The sequence below is a fragment of the Cryptotermes secundus genome, unplaced genomic scaffold (genome assembly GCF_002891405.2).
Source record: "Cryptotermes secundus unplaced genomic scaffold, Csec_1.0 scaffold840, whole genome shotgun sequence".
NCBI classification, from domain to species: Eukaryota; Metazoa; Arthropoda; class Insecta; order Blattodea; family Kalotermitidae; genus Cryptotermes; species Cryptotermes secundus.
Window position 1 is genome coordinate 187,206 of NW_019725426.1, and position 20,091 is coordinate 207,296.

General features: G+C 37.0%; 1 protein-coding gene across 9 annotated transcripts in view; it reads left to right on the forward strand.

Annotated features, from left to right (window-relative positions):
• The window catches only part of LOC111863415 (phospholipid-transporting ATPase IA), a 225,615-nt gene that overhangs the window by 134,560 nt on the left and 70,964 nt on the right, over nt 1–20,091 (forward strand). For 8 of the 9 annotated variants that reach the window (XM_023849724.2, XM_023849723.2, XM_033751050.1 and 5 more), the window contains exons 14-20: nt 1,553–1,705; nt 3,795–3,992; nt 10,278–10,436; nt 12,195–12,380; nt 14,911–15,174; nt 16,906–17,024; nt 19,300–19,434. In XM_023849724.2, coding sequence (XP_023705492.1) covers nt 1,553–1,705; nt 3,795–3,992; nt 10,278–10,436; nt 12,195–12,380; nt 14,911–15,174; nt 16,906–17,024; nt 19,300–19,434 — 1,214 coding nt within the window. The remainder of the gene's footprint in view (nt 1–1,552; nt 1,706–3,794; nt 3,993–10,277; nt 10,437–12,194; nt 12,381–14,910; nt 15,175–16,905; nt 17,025–19,299; nt 19,435–20,091) is intronic. The other variant, XM_033751055.1, reaches the window with a different exon arrangement.

Consider the following 20,091-nt stretch of genomic DNA (forward strand, 5'->3'; position numbering starts at 1 on the left):
GTTTACAGTTATGTGGTCGGGTTATAGCGCAGCCATATTACGTCATCGCTCGCCAGTCATGTGTCATGTATAGTGCTTGGAAACCCTAAGGACAATTATGACATGGCGAGCGAGTATTTCGTACTTCAATTTTATGGCTTTCCATCACTCACAAGTTAGTTTGATGTTACGTACATTATTAACATTACAGAATCCACATATTCCTGCCAGTTTTAATATGTATTTTGTAATCAACAAGTGTGTAACACCGGTCAAAGTTTGACACTTCTCTGGCCATTATCTCCGTAACCGTTCAACTTTGGACATAGGTGTTTTGGGTTATATCGGCATACTTTAACATAAGGAACACCCTCCCGAAGTTTGGTCCATTCCTCCTGGGACACCCTGTATACATACATTACCACAGTCAATAAGTTCACGGAATATCCGCAAAGCGTCATACAGGAATTTACTGCCAGTATGTTTCAGCAATGTTTTTGGCAGCTATACCAACGTTGGCAGACTTGCATAGTGGCCAACGGCAACTATTTTGAGGGCTGATGTGGATCTGCCTAAATGTATGTGATGTGATAAAACCAAATTCCACGAACTTAATGACTCTACCGCGTATATATGGGTGCACATGGGAGCATAGTTGGTTGCTGCATTACGCTGCAAGCCGGAAGATTGTGGTTTCAATTCCTGATGGGGTCATTGGATTTTTCTATTGACCTAATCCTTTCTGCCGCACTATGGCCCTGGGGTCAACTCAGCTTTTAACAGAAATGCATACCAGGAATCTTCTGGTGGGTAAAGGGTGGCCAGTGTGTAAGACTGATGTCACCACCATCTGTTCTCTAATTGTCTAAAAGATGTGGGAGCCTCAACATCTCACAATCCAATGGGTGTATGTGGCCTGTTACAGGGAAAGCTTAACTTTAACTTTTTTATGTATATACATAAAAGTAGGAGATTGCTTGTAACTATTTCTGTGTGTATCTGACAGTGCATGATGTTATATCATTCTTATGCCATAGTAATTTTCTCACGCTTACACATATGGCAGCTCTAGGTTCATCTGTGCCATCTGAACAATTAAGATATAGTAGTCTGAGTTCTCTTTAATAGAGAAAGGAGGGAGGTAAAGGTTTGAAAGGGGTAAAGGAAAGAGAGAAAGGTGGTGAAAGACCCAGATATGAAAGAACTATTCCCTGCTTAATTTCAGTGGGTTTTCCAAGTAATTGTCATGAAATGTTAAATGTTAACACTATTTTTTTGAGCTTTGTTAAATTATATATGGAGTGGCGCAACCGTAATGAATTGTAATTACTGAGACTAGTGTGTTTATAAGACCAGAACTGTTCTATTATTTCGTAAGTGTTAAAAGAAGATATCATGTAGTGTTGGGCAGAAGAAAACGAAATGCTGTATTGATGCTTATCATAAATGTAGGGAAACTTCAAATCATTGATGTTTAATGCAGGCTTTTGTGTTGTTTGGAAAGTATTTATTTTATATTGTTCTTTATTTTATACTCTTTAATTATTATTATGATGTGTCCTACTTGTTACAGGTTCCAGAAACAATAGCTGCATTAATTAAGGCTGATATCCATATGTGGGTTCTAACGGGTGACAAGCAAGAGACTGCGATTAATATTGGCTACTCTTGCAGGCTGATAGTACATGGGATGCCTATACTTATCCTCAATGAAGACAGCCTAGATGTTAGTATAATTTTATATTAGTTATGTTAACCCTTTAAAGACTGAAATTCTTATAAATAATATATATAAAATTCAGTTTGTACTTGCAGGAAACGCAGGGCCATGCCATAGCTCAAGCGGTTAGTCGCTGGCTTCCCACTACGGCGGTCCAGGTTCGATCCCAGGTCTGGTCAAGTGGGATTTATGGTGGACAAAGTGGCACTGGGGCAGGTTTTCTCCAAGTACTTCGGTTTCCCCTGCCAATCTCCATTCCACCAATTGCTCCGCAGTCACCCTCACCTATCATCTGGCGCTGGTACAATAGGCCAGAAGTGGCCGCAGTACAAGGGACTTAGTCCCACCCCACTAGCAATAAAAAAAAAATACAGGAAACATATATCTCCAGTACAATGGTCAAGCTATTGATGCTGTTTAGGAAAACAGTTCCTGTTTATTGTAAGGACCATACTAAATGCATAAATACATTTTGTGGGCAGAATGCAGAGTCTGTAAGTTAAAGCATGTGGTATGTACAGTGACTGCTGGGCCTCGAAGGGTTAAACAACATGTAGACAAAGCATCTTTTCTTAATCTGAACTTCTCACGTGTTATAATGTTTACTTATATAAAATACATTACTGTTAGAAGAATTTTTCAGCTCATAATAAATTAATCTTTTTGTGTGGCAGTGATTGAGCGATTTATTTGATTTTTTCTGGCTTAATGTGGATGGGATGAATGTAAGAAGGTGATCTGAAGTTGGTCCAAGGAGTTCTTCCATTTTGTTTTTTATATCACTGACACATGAGAGAGGTAGCTTTCATTACTCTTACTAAGCCTGTCCAGTGCACTGTACACATATTTACAATAGTCTGCACAGGACAGATTTTTGTGGGGATGGTTCATTATGCTAACTCATGTCTGAGTAAAGCTACAGCTGATATTATTGGAAGCTTTGTGGTAACATTTTCATTTTCAAGAATTTTCTTCATGATGTTATCCTGGCTGTGTAATTTATAAGCCACATGCTAACCCCCCCCCCCACACACATTGATTTAAAGTATTGATTTTAAATAATCATGCATAATGAGTAGTATGGTTCTTGAAATAAAGAAATTGATGCATTATATAAGATATTTATCCTATTAATCTCAGAATTTTTATTTTGAACACTTTTTGATGTGATTGTTATTGGAAAATATACAAGGAAAGATAATTTTTGGCTATGTAGTTTGGTATATGTAACATTATTAGCTTTGCGATACTTATTTGTTTCTGCCATAAATGAGTTTTGTCATAACTGATGTATACAAAGTTCCAAAGACTTTATTATGAAATCATGTATACTAAATTTTATATAACATTTCACAAAAGAAGACAAATTTAAAACAAAACATTTTGATAAAAACTTAATAAAGTAAGTATCATAACAACAAATAAAATTTCAGCAGTCAAGTAGATTATCAACCCAAAATCCAAAAAAATAAATTATAAAACAAATTCTCTTTCACATTAAAGTAATAGTGGCCACATCAGTGTTCATCAGAATATGGTGTACATTTTCTTTCCTTCATGTAGTACAATTTCATGGTATCAGGTGTTTTTTTGGCACCCAAGTTACTGAGCAACTTGAGTCAAGCAAGCAGTAACTGTTCTGACTTGTGTTTAGAATGTGACCAGTTTGAATGTTGGCCAGGACATCAACTTATCCTAAGGTTTCTGGTGATTTTCCTCAGTCCTTCTAGGCAGATGCTTGGAAATTAACTTGAATTAGGGCTTGACCACTTTGCACATCCCAAACAATTTATTATTCACTGTCATCCAGTTTTTGAACATCTTACATTCTTGAGTTGCTGACAGCGTTATTATATGAAGTACACTTATAACTACATGGCCCCCACGTTTTGCTATGTGGTTCTATAGCAAACTAAAGCTTTTGGCTTCAAACTGAAATGCACAATGCCAGAACTTCTGTGTGCCCCTCAGATTAAAAAAGAAATAAGTCATTGTCCTTCAAAAATTTCTGTTTAATATTCCTCCCTTATTTGATATTTATCTGCTGTGAGTCTAGTCTTACTTACAGAATTCTTATGTTGATGTTGCTTTCCAGAACACACGTGAAGTGATTGCAAGGCATAGTTCAGATTTTGGTGACCAGTTGAGGAAACACAATGAAGTGGCTCTGGTAATAGATGGGAAAACGCTTAAGTATGCTCTGAGTTGTGATGTGCGCAGAGAATTTTTAGACCTCTGTGTTAGCTGCAGCGTGGTCATATGTTGTCGTGTTTCTCCTATTCAGAAAGCTGAGGTAATGAACAACGTTGTTTACTGTATTTAATTGGTTTATTTTGCCCACGTTTGTAACTCAAAAGCAAGGAATGATGTGTATTTGAGGAATTTTTATGTTCTATGAAAGAGCAGAAGCAGAATATTAGACTTACAGTAAAGATCAAAGAATTGTCAGTTTGTACTGTAATAGAAATTCTATTTATTCTGTTGCAAAAGTTACTTATTACTCAAAGTTGTTGACAAAGTGTGTTAGTTGATTGTAAAGAGACTTGCTAGGTACAGATGCACCTGAATTGTTCTTGTAACTTCATGAAGTCCACATTCCTAAGTTACTGTGGACTGGGATGCAGGGAATTAATCCAAGATTGTTTGTGTAGTGACTGTGGAAGTCACTTCAGTGACAGAATCCCTTGAATTAAGTAAATGTAATTGCTTTTCACAGTAACTTTAGTATTAACAACAATTGTTGTTATCTTAAAAACTGTTTCTTTGTATTTCACACAGTAAGCATTTATCACATTTTCTGTCTGAAACTGCAGGAGTCTTCCTTTCAGCTTCTTAAACCCAATTTTTGAAGCAGAAGCCAATAATCCCTTGTTGTACATACAAAATTGCAAGCTATAAAATTATTTGAGATTTGATGTTCTCACAGCAGTGATTATGATGTAACACAGTTTAGTTTGCACATTACATCACAAAAGACTAATAGTCAATGACATTATTAAACATACCATTACTAAATAATATTTTAACTGCAATGAATAATAAATTAATGGTAGGAGGCATTTTTTGTGATTTACAAAAGGCATGTGATTGTGTTAACCATAAAGTATTATTGGATAAATTGGAATTCTATGGAATTGAAGGAAAATTCAAAACACTTATTGGATCTTATTTGACAGGTAGATATCAAAGAGTTGTATTGGATAATAGAATTGACAGTAACAACTCATCCAAATGGGAAACAATTAAATGCGGTGTTCCACAGGACTCAATTCTTGGTCCCTTCTTTTTTCTGCTTTATATTAATGATTTACCTAAAATAATAAATAAAAATAATAATATGGTTTTAATAGTAGAGTGAATTTACCGACTACACAACACGTTTTTTATTATCACTACATGTTTCGACCTCAAGAGGTCATCCTCAGGTGTATGAACATGACTGTATAATTACACGCGGTCACATTCACTTTTCACTCATTCGACCCTGTATCTTATCTAGATTTATGCTCACTAATATATCGAGTTCTTTTATAGAACACAGGTTAAAATTATTATTCTAATTTAATTGTTAAAAGTTAAAAGTTCGTGAATCGAAGTTAAATTCATGTCACTGGTTACACTTCCACTTGTTGTGGGTACCCATCACGACAACGATCATAACAGATCCAGCAGCATCAGAGAACGCGGAAGAACAGCGAGACCTCACAAATAAGTGAAAGTGCAACCAATAACATAAGTTGAACTTTAATTCACGAACTTTTAACCAATAATAATAATAATTAAACTAGTTAAAAAAGAACTAGACACAGTTGTGAGCATAAGTAAAATGAGACTGTAAACAACAAGTGAAAGTGTAACCAGTGACATGAATTGAACTTCGATTCACGAACTTTTAACTTTTAACAATTAAATTAGAATAATAATTTTAACCTGTGTTTTATAAAAGAACTCGATATATTAGTGAGCATAAATCTGGGTAAGATACAGGGTCAAATGAGTGAAAAGTGAATGTGACTGTGTGTAATTATACAGCCATGTTCATACACCTGAGGATGACTTCTTGAGGTCGAAACATGTAGTGATAATAAAAAACGTGTTGTGTAGTCGGTAAATTCACTCTACTATTAATTAAACACACAACAGGCTGCAAGAAACGATTCAAAATATGGTATTATTTCCAGATGACACCAGTATTATAGTAACTGACACTAAGTTAAACTTTGAAATAAATCTTAATCAAACGTTTAAAGATATAAATACGTAGTTTAATGCTAATTTCCTCACCCTGAATTTTAATAAGACTCAGTATGTAGAGTGTCGACCTATGAATTATTATATCACTTACTTACTTACTTATTTATGGAGCTGAGCCCTTCTTAAGGAGAAGCCAAATCTGCAGCTACTCAAGAATTTCCCAGCATTTTATGGAACCCAAAGGTTCATTACCATGTTCACAAAAGCCCTCTACTGGTCCCTATTCTGAGCCAGATCAATCCAATCCATGCCATCCCATCCTATCTCTCTAAGATCCATTTTCATATTGTCCACCCACCTATGCCTTGTTCTTCCCAGTGGTATATTTCCTTCTGGCTTTCCCACAAATATCCTATTTGCATTTCTCGTCTCCCCCATTTGTGCTACATACCCTGCCCACCTCATCCTCCTTGACATGATCATTCTAATTATACTTGGAGAAGAGTACAAGTTATGAAGCTCCTTATTAAGCAGTTTTTACCAACTGCCTGCCACTGCATCCCTCTTTGGTCCAAATATTCTCCTCAACACCCTGTTCTCAAACACCCTCGGTCTATATTCCTCCCATAGTGTCAGAGACCAGGTTTCACAATCATACAGAACCACAGGCAAAATTATGGTTTTGTATATTCTAATTTTTATGTTTTTAGACAGCAGATGAGAGGATAAAAGGTTCTGGGCAGAATGGTAACAAGCATTACCCAAGTTCAGTCTCCTCTTAATTTCCTCCTGAATCAGGTTTTGATCTGTTATTGTTGTTCCCAAATATCTGAATTGTGCCACAGTTTCAAAAGATCTGTTTCCTATCTTTATATTATGATTTTGCTCTGCATTTTGGTGATGAAATACCAACATATACTTAGTTTTCTCTGTGTTCACTTCTAGACCAATCTTCTTATTTGTATCAATTAAAGTTTGTGTGTTTTTCTTTATGGTATCTGTATTATCACCAAGTAGATTCACATCATTGGCATAGACCAACAGCTAATGTGTCCTGTTTAATTTCAGTCCCATCTGGTTTTCCTGGACCTTCTTAATGGCATATTCTAAAGCAAAGTTGAAAAGGAGTGGCGATAAAGCATATCCTTTGCTTAGACCATTCTGGATAGGAAATTTATCAGACAAATATTTACCTGTACAGACTTTACCATAAGTTTCATTTAAACACATTTTAATCAGCTTAACTTGTTTCATGGGTATCCAATACTCTATCAGAATATTGTACAATATTTCCCTCCTATCTGAGTCATAGACTTTCTTGAAGTTTACGAGTAGCTGATGTACTGTATCATTATACTCACATTTTTTCTCCAATATCTAACAAATGCAAAAGATCTGATCAGTAGTTGATCCTGTTACGTCAAAACCCACATTGATGATCCCCAATAATTTCATCTATATATGAACTTAACCTTGAGAGGAGAATATTGAATAAAATTTTGTATAAAACTGATATCAGTGATATCCCCCAATAATTACTACAGTTAGTTTTGTCACCCTTCTTGTGAACTGGTACAATAACAGATTCCTTCAACTGATCAGGCAATTTTTGCTCATGCCAAATAGAAGTAATTGGCTTATGGATCTTAGAATTTAATATTTCGCCTCCTGCTTGAACAAGTTCTGCCGGAATTTGATCGCTACCTGGCAATTTATACTTTCTCAATTTTGCAATAACAATTTCAACCTCCCAATTGTAAGTTTGAAAATGTCTTCCCTCCCTACTTTGACATTGAAATCTCCTAACAAAATTCTCATAGGGTACTTCAGGAATTTATCAAATACATGTTCTAGTTCTTCATAGAACATGTCCTTTATGTCATCAGTTTTATCTTCTGTTTGGGCGTGAACATTCATAACGATGATATCACACCAGCGACCTTTTAGTATTGTCATGTGTTGGGTGTATGTCACAAGACAAGTAACTTCACGCCTTGTTTGATATAGCAAATTTATTGAACACTCGCTCTCACAGTCACACAGTTTACAATCTCACAATTATTGCCCTCAGCAGTATCACAAATTATCACATCAAATCTTCCAACCACGCATTCGGGTCTTCTTCCCGCAACTGCTGCTTTATTTCAACTGTCTTCGGTGGCTGTTACATTTTAACTGACTTCGGCGGCTGCTCCATTTTAACTGATTTCGGTGGCTGCTACATTTTAACTCTTCTTAGGCAGTGTAGTTCTCTTATAAACCATCAGCCAGACAATGGGAAAACGCCTCGCTTCTTTGTTGCCTAGTCGCCGTGTTTACAGGTGTTGCTTGGCAATGTGGTCGAGTGTTGTTTATAGCTGTGTAGTAACCGCAGTATCCCCCAGTATGTCACAGTGGGAAGCTCTGCCACATCACCGCAGGGGATGGGGTGGGGTGCTGACCGGCCCGTCACCGTAGCAGCGGCAGCGCTGTTACGCCACCGCTGGCGGGGGAGGGGTCATCCTGCATAGCGCAAATACATCACAGTATTATATATGATATCCTATCACTAACAAACTCTACCCTCTTAACTGCTGATATGATTCTCTCATGTACAGAAAAACCTGTACCTAATTCATGATTTTCATTCCACTTTCCATAGAAAAATGTATAGTTTCCTGCTGGTGGGATGCCACCTCCATTCCATCTGACCTCCTGTACTCCCACTAAATCTAACTTATATTTTAAGATTTCCTCTGGCACTGCCCTGACCAAACCTGCTCTATACATACTCCTAACATTCCATGAACCGATTCTCACTACTCAAATTAATTATGATCAGATACATATAACAAATGTGACTGAGATTAAATTTCTGGGATTAATTTTTGATGATCCTCTTTCATGGAAACAGCATATTGATCATGTTATTACTAAAATATCCATTGCATGTTATGCATTGAGAAATATAAAATATATTGTACCTTTAGATACATTAAAGCTAATTTATTTTGCTCATACACATTCTATCATAAATTATGGCATAATTTTTGGAGTTGGCTCCTCTTGTGTTAACAAAGATTTTATGTTGCAAAAGAAAGTTATTAGAATTATAACGAATTCTAGACCAAGAGAGTCTTATAGGGACATTTTTAAGAATTTGGAAATAATGACGTTCTACTCTCAGTATATATATTTATTTCATTTATACACAAATAATAATAAACATTTATTTAATTTTAACAATGAGATTCACAAATACAAAACTAGAGCCCTCGATAATTTATATTTACCTGCAGTTAACCTAACAAAATGCAATAAAGGTGTGTACATATCAGTTGTTATAGTTTTTAATCATCTTTGTCAAACAATAAAAAAGTTGGCTACTAATGAGAGAAGTTTTAAATCTTCTTTGAAAAGGTTTTTATATCATTATTCTTTTTATACCATGAATGAATATTATCAATATAATTGGTCATAAGTGTGTAAATTTATAATGTAATTAATTTAGGTAATTTAAATTAAATTTTATTAATTTTAAGTTTTATAGTAATGTTCCTTTTAAATTATGTTTATTAATTAAATTTTATTAAGTTTTTGTTTTTTATTTTATTATTTATGTTAATTGACTAATGTATGTGATTTTAATTATGTAACTCATGTAATATATTATATGTATCTGGACACATCTATTATGAAAGGGACTATTTCCACATCTTAGGTTTTTTACCTGTATGGATATATGGAAAATAAAGGAAATGAATGAATGAATGAATGAATGAATGAATGAATGAATAGTATATACCTGACCAGGGTTACTGCCAGAGGTTGAACTTAAAGTTCAGGTGGGGAATCAAGGAATTCATACAAAAGTTGTTGGGGTAATCTTTTGGGAAGTGTTCACTTTGAAGATGTAGAGGAATGTGGAAATAGTACTGAAGTGAAAGATGAACGTGTCTACTATTGCTGGATGCCACTTGGTCATGCTCCATGTCCCCTTCAAAGTTGTGATCAATTGTAAAGGAAGCCTTACACTATATTTCACATTTTATTGAATACACAGTAAGTACATTATTTTCATTTTTGGAAAGGGGAGGTATTAAATGTTGTTATCTTGCAGTTCCCTTTGCTTGCTTATATGATTTATCTGTTCTTCTGTCTGTCTGTCTGTCTGTCTATGTATGTATCTGTGCATACACCCAGCTCTCTCTCTCTCTGTCGTGTTTCATATTGTGGTCTTCTGATTCATGACACCATGTAGTCTGGTATGTAAGCACCAACATTTACCTTCAGTTTCAAGGTGGAAAATGAAGCTGGACTAAAGAAGCATTCTGTATTTTGTTTTAGTTCTAAATCAATCTTGGACAGTGTTCCAGCTAGCTGATGTAACTGGTTATGATTTCAGGTGGTTGAGTTGGTAACATCACATACTAAGAGTATTACGCTTGCAATTGGTGATGGGGCCAATGATGTAGCAATGATCCAAAAGGCCCATGTTGGTGTAGGTATCTCGGGTGTAGAAGGCCTTCAAGCAGCATGTGCATCAGACTACTCCATAGCACAGGTGAGTGGTATTGAAAACTCTTGATCTTCTGGGTTTTGCAAGTTAGAGTAATGAGACTCTTCAACTTAAAGTTGTTAAAATGAATATTAGGTGCATTTATCATTGGTATCATTCATCTTAGGGTTCAAGAAGGTCAAAACTTGCTGGCTTTAATACAATTAATTAGTATATTATTATAATGGGACCACTACGGAGACCCACGCGTACATGGGAAAATAATATTAAAATGGATCTTAAAGAAATGCTCTTGTGTAATGTATAATATTGAGATTTTAGGTTTTCCTGATGGTGAATATTTGGATTGTGACCTTCTGGTTTGGGCTGCATATAGTCTGATGTGGTGGTTATTGGTGTCTTAGAAGAACTGCTGCCTCTATATGCTACACTGAAGATGGAAGCAGCAAGTTTTGAACCACTCAGAAAATTACAGTGTCCCAACACAGAAGACCACAGTCAAAATCTTCACCACCATTAAAACCTGAAATCTGGCATAGGAAACCACCATGAAGTGTATGTAACACATCGCTGTACAAATTTCTCACATCATGTCAGTGATTCTTCAGTTATTGTCATTGATCCAATATTTTTTTTGTGGTAGCCATGTTGTTGTTTTCAGTTTCTTAAAAAAACTTGTGAACTTTCAAAAACCTGCCATTAAATATTGTTTTTGAATGGTTAGCACTCTTTCATATTCAGACAGTACTGGGTTTCATTCTCAGCTCAGAAACTGGCTTAGTGCCTTTGGGCAGGTCATGCATTCTGTCTCTGAAATCCTTTTCAGTTCATATCAGTCATCCTACCATTCATTGTTACACAGCCACTGTCGTTGATTATGTTTCATTAAATGTCTGTATATTTGAATAGTTACGGGTCTGTGGCAATACAAAATACCACAAGAATTTATACTCATAGGCACAGGTGTTCCCACTCTTCAAGTTTGCAGAACCAGAATTGTTCTTGTTGATGGAATTGCAAAGTATGAAGATTTTGTGGTCTGTAGAGGTACTCAACCCAAAACTTTGTGGTATGTGTTAACCATCTCTTCCATATGTGCTACGTGGTTGCTCATCTCATCCTCCTTGGTTTAATTGTCCTAATAATACGTGACGAAGAGTATAAATTATGAATCTCCTCATTAAGAAATTTTCTGCATCCTCCTGTCACTTCCTGTTCTAAGATCCAAATGTACTCCACATCACTCAGTTCTCAAACACTTTGAATTTATTTTCTTGCTTTAATATGAGGACACACACATATATAACTGGTAAAATTATTTCTGTATATTTTAATCATTTCATTATTAGATAGTAGGCAAAAAGGCGAAAGATCCTGAAATGAATGGTAGCAAACATTTCCTGAATTTAGTCTGCTCCTTCTTTCTTCCTGAATGCAAACTTTTCAAAAGGAAGGCAGTTTAGTAGATCTCATAGCAAAATATTCTTTTAAGGTGGAAAGGTGCTTGGCCTCATGTTGGAGGACTACTTCATGCTGACTGACTGCTTATCCATCATATTCATAACTGCCCTTCATATTTATGATCTGTCTTCTTCATTCTGATATTTAACATGGGTAACATATAAAAGTATCTCTGTCTGCATAGAATTTTAACCTTCAATTAGTGCTCTTTAATTTTGAATACTACCAGCTTCTTTTAGAGACTGTCTAGAAAACATGTTGGCTCCCTGAAATAGTTGCATGTTTTGGGGATTATTGCTTCAGTAGATTTAAATAACATGATGGTCCCTTGCATGTTTTCAGTTTCGGTTCCTGCTGAAGCTGCTCTTAGTGCATGGTGCTTGGAATTACAACCGGATGTGCAAACTGATTCTGTACAGCTTCTATAAAAATATTTGCCTCTTTGTTATTGAACTGTGGTTTGCCATCTATTCTGGCTGGTCTGGACAGATCCTATTTGAAAGGTGGACCATTGGCTTATACAATGTGGTAAGTTAAATTTCCAAGTTTACATGCTATGTAAACTGTTTATTTCGTTGCCATTCAACATTTGAATATGGGCTTAGCTAACTCCAATGTGCTTGCTTATGTATTGAATATTTAGTATGGTATGTGAGCTACAAATTGACCATTGTCACAGTAACACAATATACTTGCTTTCAGAAGGTACTTGAAGAAGTTTTCTGGGATGTGACATCATCAAGTTCAGTGGTTAGGTTCATTCAAACAGAATGTTGGTGTCTCTACCAAACTATATGACATCACATCCCAGAAGACTGTAATTCTGATACTGCAGTTAGAACATCAGATCTGATGAAGGTACTTTGTTTAAATCCCATTGGGCTCTGGAAGTCAAAGATTTTTCATGATTGTGATATCAGCACAACAATTTTTGAGAGTTAATTTGTGGCATGTAAGGTTAAAAGTTTGAATGGGGATGCAGTGAAATGGCTAAAATATAATTCTAGTATCTGTATCTGAATCATATTGCATTGAGGCAATGGCCTTGAAACAAACACTAGATAATGGCCCATAAACAGCAACAGAGGACCAGTGTTTTTTATGTGGTCCTTGCTGAGATATTATAAGCAGAACAGTTAGTTCAGGCAGTCAGTTGAGTTGGTTGGTTGATGGGTGATTGAGTAAATCAGTGAGTGAGTTAGAGAACTGCTCAGGATCAGTCGTTGTGAGCCGTTGCTGTAAGATGCTGGTAGCTGAGGCTGGGGATAGTTTGGGAACCTAGAGGAAAGGGAATGTCAGCTGTTCATAGCATTTACTAAGCAATGGTGGTGATTCTGTCAGAGAGTCCAATAAATCCAATCATTGATCCAAAACCCATCTATAGTCACACTCGTACATGTGACTATCATTTATTGTTCTCTGTTTCATAAGCCATTGAATTTCCATCATTTCAAGCTAATGAAATGTATACAGGATGTCAAAATTCATGAATGCAGATTCAACTTTGCAGTTCCTTGAGGAACTTTGAGATGAAAATGTCCCTTAATAAGATTTCGAGAGAAATATTATTTCTGTGGAAAGCACTAAATTGAATGTGATGTGACTGCATGGTATGTATACTCCATAACTGTATTTTCCACAGAACTTATACCTCAGTCAGAATGTAATTATCTTAGTGTCCATCAAGGAATCACTTAGTTGAGTCCTTGGGCATAAATATCCACACCATATTGCCAGTCACATTCAACTTTAATTATGTTTCCTGCACAAATTGTGTGTCAGAAATTTTATCAAGGGGCATTTTTATCTCAGTGTACATAAACGGATTGTGGAAGAAGACTGTAGGTGCAAATTTTCAAACACTGAGTGTGTGGTGTAAATTCAGTAAAGTAATGAAGCTTGTTTGCTACTAAACATAACAGGTTTTTTAGACGCAGATCAAATTCCAAAAAGTAGTTAACATTTAGTATTCATGGCCGTTTTGTTTACATTAGGTAGGTAGTTTGTTATCAGAGAAGATTGTTTTTTGGAGGTGCTTCTTCAGAACTAGCAACATATTGTGACATGTTGAGCTATGGATCACCCCTACCTCCCCAGCGGTACGTGGCGGTAACGTAGCGCTCGCATTACTATGGTAATAGGCAAGTCCCCGCCCCGCCACTCCCCTCCGTGGTGACATAACGCGCGGAGCCAAAGTGAGCCGAGCGGAGCCGAAGTGACGTCACCAAGGGATATCGCGGTTGCTAGGCAGCAGTCAACAACTCCGGACAGCGTTGCTAGGATATACGCAAACACGGTGACGCGTCACCGCTTCCTACTGTGACGTGGCAACAGGCACCACTGCGGCTATATAAGGGAACTGCACAGCAGCTACGAGTGAGTTGTAACGTAGCAGTCGCACAGTTGTAATGTGGCTACCGCAGATTTAAGTAGTAGACGAGCGAGTGTGTTTTCAACAATTCTCCAGTCAGCCGACTACAGTTGGAGCATAGCAGCCAACGCGGAAAGAAGAACCGGACGTGTGTGTGATTGTGTAATTGGGAGTGTGTGATACAGGGACTCTCACATAGCTCCCGTACTGTAAACGTGTAGACTACTGTAGACAGAGTGAACTGATTTGTGCATAGGGTTATAAATCGTGAAACCCTGCAACAGTGTAAACAGATTAATGCGATTAGGGTTATAAAGTGTGAAACCCCGCAACTGTGTGATAAGTAATTGTAGCCGTTACTTGTAGATTGTTAAATAAACGAATTAACCATCTCTACGGTGTCTTCTGTAACGAAACACGTTACAATATACATATTGATATACATGTTTTCCAACATTTCACAAACATTGAAGTTGCCATCTTTGGGGTTATTCCCAGAGAGCTGAAGTCATGCATTGAACTTCAGCTGAAATAACCCATAAGGACTAGAAATATCATGACTATATTGCTTTACAAGTTGCACATTTTTCATATGAAGCATAAGGTGCCAAATCTAGAACAAACACGTTATTAGAACTTGCTGATGTTGTGTTTTATATGTATGTGAATCCTTCTGTTTTGTTTCAGCTGTTTACTGCAGCACCCCCCCTGGCTATGGGCTTGTTTGACAAGGTGTGCTCTGCCGAAACAATGCTAAAATACCCAGCCCTGTACAAGCCATCACAAAATGCAGACCTTTTCAATGTAAAGGTGTTCTGGGTGTGGATCCTCAATTCTCTGGGTCACTCAGTAATCCTTTACTGGCTCCCTCTTTTAGCAGCAGAAAATGATGTGATATGGAGTAATGGCAGGGAAGGAGGCTATCTTCTGCTTGGGAACATTGTTTACTCAGTAAGTCAACACTTTTGTACCAGACATTGATTATGAATATGTATTCCAGATTTCTCTGTCTTAAAAAACTCTTGGTACATTTTTCAGATGGCTGGAAAAGAACATCATATGTATGCAATTAACACATCTCCAGTGAAAATTTTTAATATCATAAGTATGAAAATCATCATCATCAGTAATCTGTCAAGACGACAGGTCCACAGTCTCTTCCAAAACAATTCCTCCATTTAATGCGATCTAGAGCTTTCTCCTTCAAATGACAGTATCCTCTTTTGTCCCCAAGGTCATCCAGCATCTTCTTACGTCTTCTTCCTCGTCTTCTTGTTACTTCTATCCACCCCTCTATCTTTCCTTCAGTAACTTCTTTTAGAAGGCAGTTTCTGCGTAAAACATGACCAATCCAATTAGCCTTCCGTTTTCTTATTTCGTGTAGGATATTCCTCTGCTCACTGACTCTAATTAACACGTCTTCATTTCTCACATAATCGGTCCAGCTGATCTTCTCCATCCTTCTCCAACACCACATTTCAAAACTTTCCAGATGTTTCTGATCTACTGCCCTAAGTGTCCACGTTTCAGCCCCATACAGAGCTATGCTCCAAATGTAGCATTTCACTAGTTTCTTCCTCAAATTTAAGTCCAATTTTCTGGTAAAAAGATTCTTCTTCTTGCTAAATGCAGCTTTTGCCATGGCAATCCTGGATTTAATTTCACTAGTACACCTTCCATCATCTGTTAACAAGCTACCCAAGTATTTAAAACATTTCACATTTTCCAGTTGTTTTTGGTCTATCTTTATTGTGACTGGGGTTGGTTGTCTCGAAATTTTCATTACTTTTGTTTTTTCCACATTCATTTCCATGCCATAGCACCTTCCAATTTCAATTAGTCTATCAATCATGCCCTGTAGCACAGTTTCTTCCTTGGCCATTAACACAAGGTCATCTGCATATTTCACAGTTTGAATAATTTGCCCTCCTACTGTGAAGTCTCCGAGCCCATCCAGAGCTTCCTTGGTAAGGCATTCACTGTACAAGTTGAACAGAATTTGTGATAAACAGCATCCTTGTCGAACTCCTCTTCCAATCTGCACACTTCCTGTCTCCCCTCTGTCCAGTCGTACTCTAGTATGAAAATGTTCTGAGGGAAATAATTACTTTCTGTGAGAGTTTGGCAGAAGCCACAAGAAATAAACATGCAGGAAAATACTGTAGTTAGGACACTGTATCCAGGTTTTGTCTTGTTACAAGTTGTAAATAAGCAGTCTTAGCACAAACCTTTAATTAAAATATAGTGTTTAATTCATGTTTTAGCCATCTTGTGGTCATCATCAGGTGGAACATAAGTTAATATAAGTTAAATTCTGCATTGATGTTAAAGACAGCAGTTTCCTCACCCACAACTTTTAACACCTGTTGATGACCAGTTTGGTCAAAACATATCATCAAAACTTTGAATGACTAGCTTTTTTAAGTTTTAATAAATTGTTGCATGTAAGACTGTGGTATTAAAAACATTAAGTGAAAAGTGCAACAGGATGCTGCAATATTATAATATGAGAAAAGCCCTCTTCCATGTACTGTATTGAAACTACCATGTTCTTTGACCTTTTTCCTATCGGTTTGAGTCTGAGTTCCACTAATTCATTAGAGATCTTTTACAGGCCAGTAAGTTCCTTTACATTAATGACACTGCCTCCTCCTCTAATGTGTTGTTTTTCTGCTCCTGTAGTATGTGGTAGTGACAGTATGTATGAAAGCAGGACTGGTAACAAATGCGTGGACATGGCTTACGCATCTTGCTATCTGGGGCTCCATAGCGACATGGTTCATCTTCATAGTCATATACAGGTGGGTACTTCATTATGTTTTGTTTTCCCACACTCACACCCAATTCCGAGACCAAAGGAGCATTCTGGTTGCCCCTGTGTTTAGAGACTGCTCTTTAGCCTGTGGACACAAGTGCAGCACATCAATCTTGCTCCACTAGAGTAAACTACACAAAATGATCCAGTATTTGATTTAGTATTAATTATTATTCAACTATGCAATGAACAATGTTTTGTAACATGATAACACAGCAGATCATAGGGATTAGTTCTTACTCTTTCTGAATTCGCTAGTGTTGCAGTGTTCCTGCTCATGCTTCAGTTTACACAAGATGACTGACAAAGGAAGACTGTCTGTAGAACAACGCATAAAAGCAGTGCTGTTCTTTACTGAAACAAGAGGTGTTGTGGTCACACAGATGTAGCTTCATGCCCATTTTCAAATGCGTTCATTCAGAACAATTCATAAGCTTTATAACCAGTTTAATAATGATGATTCAGTGTTGGAGAGGAAATGTCAGTGGCCTTCATCTATGTGTTCTCCAGAGAACACTGACACTACGACAATGGCACCGCACAGAAGCCCCAGTAAACAACAAAGGAGGCTGGAGCACAACTAGGGATATCCAGATAATAAATACAACGAATATTGAAAGGCCTGCAATGAGATAACTGAGGATATGTGCCATCCTGTAATCAACAACATCACAGTTTGTGTTGAAGAAGTTGTGAGGCGTAATAGTGTTCTTATTGAACTCCTGATTCACAGAGGATAAATTTCCATGCAATGGTATTCCTTTTTGTGTGTTAGTTTGTAGTATCACGATTGAAATAATGATCTTATTAATAGATCAAATACTGAATCATTTTGTGCACCACCCTATATTTGAAGTAGTATAAGCTGTAGGAATTATTGACCCAATTGAAATATCTAACTTAACATAATTAATAGATGGAGAAATAATGAAGTAGTTAGTCAGAAGGGTTTAACCACAGTTTGGAAGTAATGGTGGTGCAGTAATCGTGTAATATAGGTGCGCCTGCTAGAGTTTGACTTAAATAGTGGGAAGAATGAGCAGTAGGAACAACTGCTGAACGAATCTACACAATTAGCCTAATGAAAGTACTCATATACATGGAGTTACTTGATATTACCTTCAGTATGACTTGAGTTATTCATTGCTGTTTTTATTGTTCTACATTATTTTTACCTCCAGGAAGTGAATCTGTAACCAGCTGATCCATGAAGTTTCCAGTTATGTGATATGTGTTAGGTCCAATGGGCTAAATTTGACTAGTATTGGGAGAGCTAGGTTGGTGGAGCAGTTCTTGATGTATTTCTGTGTATAGTTCTGTGTAATGTATGGTAAATAGTCTAACTGCTATTTTTTGATTATATTGAGTCACACCACTGTAGACATTAATTGGCTTGTTAAGGGGTAAAGATACCTAACTCATCCAATCCATGTATTCTGAAGAGGGATTGGACACTTGGAAAAGTAAGAATGTTGTTTGTGGAATCATTTTTCCATATACGAAAGCCAGCTCGAGACTATGAGAGAGGGTGACTTTGAATGGGAGTAGTAGCACTGTACTATCAGTAGATGTGGCAGTGGCTAAGAACTGAAATTTAGAGTAGCCCTTAAGCCAGGTCAGAATCAGTCTGTCCGATAAGTATAGTGCACGAGGTGAGAATGAGAGCATTTGGTAGTTGTGTGAGTCCATGCCAACAAATTACCTATTACCTAGCTTCATTTGGGTGGTATTTTATGCAAATTGACCCCAAATGATAGCATGAGGCATTTTAGGTGATGTCAGTGGTTGGAATTTCTCACCTTTTAGGCCTTTCAGTCACAGTGCATTGCCACAGGAACAGGGACCCACTTAACTTGAGTGTCACATTGGATGATGCAATGTTGATAAGTGACAGCTGAATTTAATTCTTAATATGCAGGTCTTGTTGTAAATAAGGACTGCTGTTGGGTGAGCTGCATGAAGTTTGTGATAATAAAAATTGTGTAATTTCCCAAACTTGTGAAGTTAAAAATTCTGACACCTCCATTCAGGTAGAAGTATTTAGACAGTTGTTATTGAAACCACTTATGAAATTGGTTTTGTTTATGTCTTCACATAAAATGGGTTCAAAAGAAAACTGAGTGTTCAGGGTCCCTAGATAGAGGTGCTATCAAATCATGATTTAAGTAGAACAATTTGCCAAATATAGTCGTTTTAATAAAGTTTGATGATGAATGAAATCCAAAATAATTTTTGAGTTATGTAAATATATTGTCTTTTAGCAATTTTTGGCCAACAATACCCGTGGGAGCAGTGATGTTGGGGATGGATCGCATGATGTATACGTCTCCTGTCTTCTGGCTCGGGCTATTCCTTATTCCATTTACTGCCCTAATACTGGATATTACATATAAAGTGTGAGTACCTGGCTTTTAGTCTCGTCACTGATATTTATGTCATTCTGATTGCTTCATCTTGCTTAACAAAACTTGCAAGTCAGGAAGCAGTCTTCATTCAAAATGAAGAAAACATTCACTGTGATAAGAAAATTGACTGATTTTGTTATACAGTAAAACTTGGTTATAGCAACATCGGTTTCTGCTACACCTTGTCTATTGCGTCAAATATTCAATGGTACGAACTAATTCCTCATAAAGCAACTGTTTTTATACCTTGCTTAGTACGACATGGACAAATGCATCAACCTCATATGTAACGTCATTTTCATTCCTGAATTTCTCTGATATCGTGGGAAAGTTCGATGTGTCCGCCCACCCTCACTTTCTCTACTTGCTGACGTGACTGTCCTGGAAGAATACGACCGCGGGCTGCAAGAGGAGCGTGGGTTTTATGCGAAAACAAGGGTGTGGGGTGGGACTGCATGAATAGTGCAAGAGGACGCGGCAGGTTGTTAACTGCATTCCTTTCCTAGAATCTCGTCTAACAGGACCTCACATTGTCTACTTACCCTATAGTGTTCCTGCCTAAACCCAGAGAAGTGCAGTAGCGAAAACATGGCAATGAAAAGGAAAGTTTTAAGCATTGAAGAGAAAGTTAAAGTGATTCGTGAAATA